At 38.2% G+C, this 9,895-nt stretch overlaps 1 protein-coding gene across 1 annotated transcript in view; it reads right to left on the bottom strand.

Annotated features, from left to right (window-relative positions):
- Positions 1-9,895, bottom strand: part of ALS2 (amyotrophic lateral sclerosis 2 (juvenile)) — a gene marked incomplete at its 5' end in the record, with an annotated part of 63,793 nt that overhangs the window by 6,569 nt on the left and 47,329 nt on the right. Inside the window, 5 exon segments of the mRNA XM_011949930.1 lie at positions 316-492; positions 1,322-1,444; positions 3,341-3,498; positions 4,449-4,566; positions 9,096-9,260. Coding sequence (XP_011805320.1) covers positions 316-492; positions 1,322-1,444; positions 3,341-3,498; positions 4,449-4,566; positions 9,096-9,260 — 741 coding nt within the window.

Raw genomic sequence — 9,895 nt, 5'->3', positions numbered from 1 at the left:
AAACTAGAATAAATTTTTAAAGTGCGGCATTGATGCATAATCTACAAATTTCACAGTGGAACAATTCAGCATGAAAAAACTATATATATGAAAATATAATAAAAAACACATTCCGAAAAATCAGTAGGTTTCATAATCATCTCCAAATATTCTCAGAAAGATTATTAACTATCACTTTTTCATTAAGAAGTATGCAAAAAAGTAAATAATTACAAGCCATATATATAATTAGATATCAAAGTGCCAAATTTCCAACAATGCTGTTTGCATGTTAAATTAAAACCATTTGGTTGTGCTTATAACTACTACACTTACCTCTGCACCCCAAGAAAGCCCAGGAGAGCAATATCTGGCTGCTTATTTAGTCGAAGGACACATTCCCAGTAAATGTCTTCCTCGCGATCGTTATCCAAAGCATAAAGCATAAACAGCGGTGGGTAAAGCCGAGGTAGCAGCACAGGAAGCAATAATCCAGAACTCGTTACTACATAACTACAAAATAATGGAGTGGGAGGAAAGAAGCATTTTTCATATTAAAATTGAATACAGAATCCAAGATACAGCTTCAGTTTCAAAAAGTCAAAAGTAGAGATGGGAAGTTTTAAAGAAGTTATAATATTACTCTGCTCTTTACATATGGAGTTGATAGAAGGACATTACCTATAATTTTGTCTTGGAGGAAACTGAATTCTTTTCATGAATTAAAAATCTAACTGAAAACCTACTTTGTTTCCATTTTAAGGCTGATTTCTCTGAGGTTATTCTAGGTCAGTGTGATGTTACTTCCTTTGCTAAGCAGCCTTTGTGCTCAGATCATCTGTGGTTGCTTTTTCCTGGGGTATGGCTAATGGTACTTGAGAGACCTAAGAGGGACCTCAGAGGGGACACCTACCCAGCTACATTTTTTTTTTTTTTTGAGACAGGTCTCACTTTGTCACCCAGGCTGGAGCGCAATGGTGCAGTCACAGCTCACTGCAGCCTTTAACCTCCCTGGCCCAAGTGATCCTCTCATCTCAGCCTCCCAAGTAGCTCAGCCCGTAGGTGTGTGCCACCATGCCCTGCTAATGTTTTTATTTTTGTAGAGATGGGGTCTCCCTATGTTGCCCAGGCTGCTCTTGAACTCCTGGGATCAAGCAATCCTCCCACCTCAGCCTCCCAAAGTATGGGATTACAGGTGTGAGCCACTGTGGCTGGCCCCAACCATACCATTTTAGAAATGAGGAAATAGACCTAGAGAACACACTTTCTCCCTGGGGCTCTTTGGGTAAGATCATCTAGTCACCACTCCCTTTCTTCACTGTCCCCACCCAACTCCATTTACCCTGGCTCTGGTGATTCAGATCGGGAATCTGACTTCCCAGTGCAAAAAGACTTCCTTTCGGTTGGCAGAGGAGCAGAGAGAGGAATTGTGCTGCCTTCTTCAGGCAGTTCAGGAAATAAGAACCTAAAGAAGAACAAAAAATATAATTATACAATCATACCTCTAGGGGGTTGAAAAGCATAAAAACACATTTCCATTAGCTATGAAAGCAAGCTTTATTATCAACTAAGTATTTTAGTTCCCTGAGAAAACCGATGTTTCTGACAGGATAAAATTAAGAATGCAGCTAATGAATAATACCACTACAAAATCTTCACGTGCTATGATTTTCTTCTGTCTAGTTACTAAGGAAGGGAGAATTCCGATCTGTATGAGATACGTGTTCCTCACTGGCAAATCTCATCTGAGGTCAATTTATATTAACTCTGAGCAAGGACTACTATTCTAGAATATAAGCAAATACTGATGGAAACTAAATGTCCAACATTAGGGGAAAAAATGATTAATTACAGAAGATACAATGTAAAGTTTTATTTTATTTTTATAGATTCAGGGGGCACATATGCAGTTGTGTTGTATGGATATATCAGGTAGTGGTAAAGTCTGGGCTTCTGGTATACCCATCACCTGAACAGTGAACACTGTATCCAATAAGAAAGTTTTCAACCCTCACCCTCCCACACACACTCCCCTCTTTTAGAGTCCCCAGTGTCTATTATTTCCCTCTGTACTCAATATAAAATTTAAAAATATGTTTTTAAAAGTTGTCGAAAATTAATTTTTCAAATGATCAAGGTGATAAATTGGTGAGGAATTTTTTTTCCTGAGCCTCGAGTTTTGCCATAGACTTTAACTCTGACTTCTTGTAGGTTAGTGGACTCTACCATAAATAAGTTTATTTTCTCTTATTTTTACAGACTTTAATTTTGGCCCTTTAAAGGCAATATGCAGTCTTCTCTATTGCTGTAGATTTACATCTTGCACCTCCATCTGACCTAATTATATAGTTGAAAAAACGAAAAAAGGTCAGGACACTTATTTTCATTATACTCATCTAGCTAATGTCAGAGCTAGCCCAGGCTAGTGATCTTTTTAATAGATCACTTCTCCCTCAAAACCTGAAATATTTCCATATGTTGAGGCAAACAATATATGGAAGTTCTGGGACAAATTTATAAACTTTTGTATAATTATCTCACTATAGTATTTACTTGTTGGCTTCAACTCAGTAAAAAGATCTTTTATCTCACAAGCTTAAATCTGTTTGCTGCCTGGAACTCTCTTTCCAGAGATGCTTACTGTCTCATTTAATTGCCTTCTTCGAAGTCTCTGCTCAAATACCACCACCGTATTAGTCAGCCTGCTCTGACCTTCTCTTTAAAATAATAGCATCTCACGTCTAGTACTCTTTCCCTTTATTTTTCTCTATAGCACTAGTCACTATCTGACATACTACATATGTTTTTTATGTTGACTCTTTCCCCCCATTAGAATGTAAGCTCCATGACAGCAAAGATCGTCTTTGTTCACTGATAAATCCCTTGAGAGGCTAGAATGATCGCTATTACATAGAAACACTCCATAAAGATTTGTTAAACAAATGAATGTATGTGATACTGTTGCCAAAGGACAAGACACAAAAACTCAGGGACAAAACTTTATATTAAACTTTATCTACTCTGTGGTTGGGTTTTAGATACCTGATTTTGCCTAGAGACTGAATCCAAGTAAGACGACTACTATACTTCATACCAAAATTGGAATTTAAAAACCCCAAACATTTATTTTAGCTTTCTGTTACACTTAATAAAGACATAAAAATAAATAAATAACGATAGCTAAGGTTCATCTTTTTCATGTTTATAGCTTACGCATACATTTAAAACATGTTTTCTTTTTTAATCTATTAAAGGACTGTGGCATAAAACTATTTTCTTGATGACTCAGGATGAAACTACCCAAGCATTGGTATAAAATAGTATTCCATAAGCCACAGACTTTAGTGAAAAGCTCTCTTACCTCACCAGCTGGAAAATTCGCTTAAGATAGGACTTAATCTCCTTTACAGCCTCCTGCAATAACCTGCGGTTGGCTCCTACGCCCACATATGTCATTCTATACACTGCAACCAGTGTCTCCACAAGCCTGCCCAGGGGGTGCAGAGGAGTGTCACAGGCCTGAGTAGGAAGAGAATCAATGAAGTCAGTCAATGTGCATTAACAGCAGAAACAATCCATTAATAAGAAACAACTTCATAAATGACAAACAATTGTCAAAATGTCAAGTATTTGGGACCAGGAATATTCAAATATTTTAATTTTTTTGAAAGTACTGAGTCTACCCCAGTTATATGAAGTTGGAGTTCCTAATCTTGATCAAAGAATCTCCTTAACATTTTGGGCAAAAAGCTTTGGAAGTACTGATATGGAATACCACTAAAAGAAATACTCTGCTGGATGTGGTGGCTCATGCCTATAGTCCCAGCTACTAGGGAGGCTGAGGCAGGAGGACCGATTGAGCTCAGGAGTTTGAGGCCAGTCTGAGCAACACAGTGAGACGCCCCCATCTCTAAAAAAAAAAAAAAAATACAAAATTTTAAAAAGATTCAAATATACTTTAAACTTCACAAAAATGATACAAAATGTTACCTTGGAGAAAACTAAACACTGACTGTTGATGATACTCTCAAAGAGTCATCCTTCAGTTCCCCCTGACTTCTCAGAATACTCCTTCCTGCACTTCCCATCAATATATATCACACTTTAAATTGTAGCTGGTCTTTCAAGGTTTGGAAGGAAGCAAAGAGCCTATCCAGGGGTGAGGGCAGCATGCTTTACTTACACAATCTCTAGTTTGCTAATGTTATTAACAAAAAGCAATTTTAAACTCTAATTTTATTTCTTAAGAAGCCCCTTGAATGCCTTAAAAAAGCTTAAATGTTCTATCATAATAATGGGACAATCTTTAGGTAGAAATGTAATCTTGGTAGTTAGATAATTAACAAAAGAAATGCACAGGATGAAAAAACAGGATAGAATAACATTAAGCTGTGAGTCTATCTGAATGATATATTGTGGTAGGTGAATCATTAATTCACAAGACCAGTGTAATTTTTACTCTAGCTTACCTTTATTAAATATTTCCTGATGTCATCATATTTCTCCACAGAGAAGGCACCAACATGCTGTGGAATGAATTCCAAACTCTCTAGTGTCTGAGTCTGTGAACGACTTAATATTTCTGGACTATAAAAAGGGAAAGAAAAGGCTACTGGATTTCACATCAAGAAAGCAAGATACGTGTAAACTGTCACCTGAAACACAATCAGTGGCTCCAGGCAAAGTGGAGCGTCCAACACAGTACTAACCCCAACGAGCTCAGAAATGATCATGATCCTGTTATGAGGTACTCGGTGTACATAACATTCATTCAAAAATCAGGTAGTGTTACTTTGTACCAACTACAATAAGTTAATGAAGATTCTGCTCCAAACTAAACCATGGTGTTGGAAATAATATGACGTTAGCTTGAAGATAAATATGATATTAGCTTGAAGGTGACAGACCCGTTGGTGACAACAGAAAAATGGAATAAAAGGAATAAAAGAGGGAAGGGAACAAAGGAAAAAGGGAAATAAGTCAAAGGGCAAAGGAAGAAATGAAAACGAGGTTAAGAAGCAAGGAGATAATGGCACTCCAACAGGTGACAAGGTAAGCACATAACAGAAACTGGATGAAGAGGCTAAGAGAAAACACATGCTAGTAAACAACTGAAATTTTTGGTAATAGTATCCTATCATTAGATGACAACCAATGAGAAACTGAAAACTGTGCATAATCATTATTATTATATGATTTCAGATAAACAAATAAGATCTTTGTGGTAGCAATATAATTTTATATAAAAGGTTCATTCATTTTCACTTCTCAGAAACACCTAACAACAGTTAACCCAGGTGAACTGAAGGGCTAAAGACTCACGTCGAATTGACAGGCTGTACTAAGCTGACCATCTGTATCACGCACAAGGGGCATTCAATGGCTTTAATCAATTCTGGGAGTTTCCATTTCTTCTACTGATAAGAGTAGAAGGCAATAATTATGAACTTCATGAATGAAATACTAAAATCAATTCCTATGTATCCCAAATATAGAAAAAAATCACTTCTTTCTACATTTAATTTCTTGAAACACACACACACACGAATATCAAGCAAGCAAAAATTAAACTATGGTTTACTTTAAATATCAATTTTGGGGACACTCAATTAGATAGAATCTAAACTAATCTCTCCAGGCTAGAATAACAATTAGTATTTGTTAGACTTCACTGTAAAACATTTCAAGTTCCTGAAGTATCTTTCAACCTCTGGAATTTAATTTCTATGTAATTATACTTTAATATATTAAAATTATTTGAATATTGGTAATTTATTTAAAGAATTTGGTAACTTTTAGCAAACTAGAACATAAAATTATTCAGAACAAACATTTACGTTCTGAATAAATGCATACTTGCCTAGTTTTTCTTCAATTCCTTTCAGAAAGCAACTGACATGTGGAAATGAAGACCAGCATAAAACTGATTTAAAAATTAACCGTATGTAGTTACACGCACAGATTAAAGTATGCTCCTTGATATTTTAACAACAAAGGCATAGCTCAAACAAACCATTATCTAGATAGAATTAAACTCAAGAAAGTCATAGTTAATTAGGAAGTTTTGCTGCAGGGATTAGTCGATTTTTTAGGTCCAAATGCTAAGCAATGCTTGTGGGAGTTACTGGTCAAGTTAAAGAAGAAAGGCATATGAAGAAAAGCAGGAGAAAAGGAAAAAAAAAAAGAAAAGGAAAGGAAAAAGAAGATGAAAAAGAGAAAATTTTAAAAAGGAGAAAAAGAGAAATGAACAAGTACATCTGTAACTTCTCTTTCAGCATTTCAAAAACGTTGTGCCACTTCCTTCTGGCTTCCAAGGTTTCTAATGAGAAATATGCAGTCATTTGAATTGCTGATTTCCCATTATTTTACTCTAGCTGCTTTCAAGATCTTTGTCCATGAATTTTAATATGTGTCTATACATGGTTATCTTTGGTTTTTCCCAAGATGGGGTTTGTTCAGCTACTTGAATCTGTAGGTTTCACATCTTTTACTAAAGTTGAGACGTTTTCAACCATTATTTCTTCATAAAATGTTCCATCCCTCATTCTTTCTCCTTGTCTTTTCTTTTTTCTTTTCCTTTTTTTTTTTTGAGACGGAGTTTTGCTATTTTTGCCCAGGCTGGAGTGCAATGGCACTATCTCGGCTCACTGCAACCTCTGCCTCCCGAGTTCAAGCGATTCTCCTGCCTCAGCCTCCTAAGTAGCTGGGATTACAGGCACATGCCGCCACGCCTGGGTTAATTTTCTATTTTTAGTAGATACGGGGTTTCACTACATTGGCTAGGCTAGTCTCGAACTCCTGACCTCAGGTGATCCGCCTGCCTCAGCCTCTCAAAGTGCTGGGATTACAGGTGTGTGCCACCATGCTCAGCCCATTCTTTCTCCTTTTCTTCTGGAATTCTAAGGAAACAAATTTAGACCCACAAGTCCCTGAGGCTGTGTTCATTTTTTTTTTCTCATGTTTTTTCTCTCGGTTGTTTGGATTTGATAATCCATATTGATCTATCTTCAGGTTCACCAACTCTTCCATTGCCACCTCTATTCTGCCACTGAGTTCATACAGTAAGTTATTTTGGTTAGTGTAATTTTCAAACCCAAAATTTTGACTTGGCTCTTCTTTATATCTTCTGTTTCTTTGCTGATACATTTGTTCTAACATTTATTTCAAGGGTGTTTGCGACTGCACATCTGAGCATTTTATAATAGCTGCCTTAAAGTTCTTGTCAGACAACTTCAACATCTATGTCATCTGTTGATATTTATTGATTCTCTTTCCTGAAATAAATTGAGACTTTCATGGTTCTTTCATTGCTGAGTAATTTTGGTTAATGTCTTGGATATTTTGAGCATTATAAAACTCTGGGTCTTGTTTATATCCTATGGAGAATGTTGACATTCATAAGAGTAAACATAGCAGGCTTGAAACTGTTATCTTTAGAAGGACCTGGGCTAGGTGCCATAGCTCACGCCTGCAATCCCAGCACTTCTGTGAGACCAAGGCAGGATTTCTTGTGGCCAGGAGTTCAAGACCAGCCTGGATAATATAACAAGACCCTGTCTCTGTTTATAAAAATGAAATAAAATAAAAAAGAACTGCTTATAAGGTTGACCCTTGGCCAGTACTTGGGAATTAAGCTTCGTATAAGTTCCGTATACTGACAAAGGTGTTTTGCTGTCCTTAGATTAACAACGTGATTTATGTTGAACATCTGCTTTCCTGTAAGCTGGGACTGTGGAATTTTGGCAACTGCCAGGCACAGGGTGCCTATGTGACCCACTCCCAATATAAACCCTGGGCACTGAGTCTCTAGTGGGCTTCCCTGGGCAGAAACATGAGACACGTGTGGCTGCACTTTGCTGCAGGGAAAACTGTGTTGTATGTGATTCATCCCAGAAAGGAAAGATCATGGGAAGCTTACACATGGATTCCTCCAGACTCTACCTGTGTCTTTTTCCCTTATGACCTGGTTGTGCGTCCCTACTGTGCTGCTGTAATCTTACTCGTGAGTACAACTATATGCTGAGTCTTGTGAATTCTTTCAGCAAATCACTGAATGTGTAAGTGATATTGAGAATCCCTAAAACAGCAGATATTTTTGCTTTAGTTTCCTATGGGCCATGAAGCTGATGCCAGTTCACTTCTCAAAGCCTTTGCATCCTTTCTGGGTTTGTTCTGTGAGTGTACAACTTAATGACCGCTCTGGGACCTGAGTGGTCTACCTATGAACTTGGTTCTCAAACTCTTTGGTACTAATTAGGATCAAATCCTTACATGTGCAGGTCTGGGGTGAGCCCAGGAGTTCATAAACAACTTTATGGGCTTGTTTCCCAGAGCTCCTCTCTCCATCACATCCCCAGTATTTTCTGGTTCTCAGGCACCCCTTTTAAGGTCCTCTGGCCAAAAACTGTCCACTTCTGTGACTATGCCACATCTAGGGACAGATGGTGGGAGAACAGACAACAAAGTCAAAAATGCAATGGGGCTGGGGCTTGGACTTCTCTTAACCTAAGGAGCCACCAAAGGGGGAAGAAGATTCCACTCTCTTGGAGTTTTGACTTTTACAAGTTTCCTGTTCACGCCTGCTCTAGCTGCAGCCATTACTACCCCTGCCACAGAAGGTCCTGGAGACTTGGGCATGAGAAAATAGAGAAAAAAGAAAGAAAACTGAGTATGTATCAACCAATCTGAATTTTAGGAGTCCCTTTGTCACTCCTTGAGCCAGAACCAGAGGGATTTTTTCTGTATCCCTGTCTGTCTGCACCAAGTTCTTGCTTTCACATTTCATGCTGCACTGAGTTCTGGCTGAGGGATACTGGAGCAAAACATCAAGTAAACTCATCACTGGTTTTGTGGTACTTTGAATTCAGGTATTCTTCCTCAATCTACTTATTGATATTGACTTTTCAGAGTTCATAAATAAATATCCATGTATTCTATTCAGGTTTAATAGCTGAGTTCAACAGAAGATAAAGAAAGTGTGTTTTAATCCCTCTTACCCAGAAGCAGAAATACATCATTAACTTTTAAATTAAATGTAGTGAGCCTTGACTACTTACTGGTCTTAAGTTTCATGTTCCTAACATGCTCTGCTCTACGTTGAGCAGGCGTTCACTCACCTGTCTCTGTGTTGGCGCCGACTGGTGGTCAAGGCCACAGCAATATTGTCCCATGCTTTCCAAACTTCCCCTTGGCCTGGGCCCTCGCAGCCCAGTTGGCGCCAACATTCGTCAAACACCGCTTTCCACTTCTCATCAGCTGGCACTGCCAGGTTTCCTAGCTTCCTGCTAATAAAGTCATATCAACCTTTTGTTAATCATTTCTTTTGTGCAAAATCGTTCCAAAGAACAGAAACTTTCTAACATACAACTGAGAATGCTTTTTTTGTGACCAAAACTGCCAAGACTGATGGTAATTCTATTTTTAAAACACTAAACGAAAATTTTAAAGGACTATTTTTTAGCTAATTATTGTTTTTTGGATATTAAACTGTATAGAATATTAAGTACAAAGCAAACCAATTTACTCTGCCTCCTATAATTCCACAGAATTAATTCTTAAAAATTGATTTCTGGCCAGGCACAGTGGCTCATGTCTGTAATCCTAGCACTCTGGGAGGTCAAGGCAGGCAGAACACCTGAGGTCGGGAGTTCAAGACCAGCCTGGCCAACACGGTGAAACTCTCTACTAAAAACACGAAAAATTGGCTGGGTGCAGTGGCTCACGCCTGTAATCCTAGCACTTTGGGAGACCAAAGGGGGTGGATTACCTGAGGTCAGGAGTTCGAGACCAGCCTGGCCAACATGGCAAAACCCCATCTCTATTAAAAATACAAAAATTAGGCCGGGCGCGATGGCTCAAGCCTGTAATCCCAGCACTTTGGGAGGCCGAGACGGACGGATCACGAGGTCAGGAGATC

This window comes from Colobus angolensis, unplaced genomic scaffold (genome assembly GCF_000951035.1).
Source record: "Colobus angolensis palliatus isolate OR3802 unplaced genomic scaffold, Cang.pa_1.0 Scaffold30, whole genome shotgun sequence".
In the NCBI taxonomy this organism is placed as follows: Eukaryota; Metazoa; Chordata; class Mammalia; order Primates; family Cercopithecidae; genus Colobus; species Colobus angolensis.
This window is presented reverse-complemented; position numbering and strand designations above follow the sequence as displayed.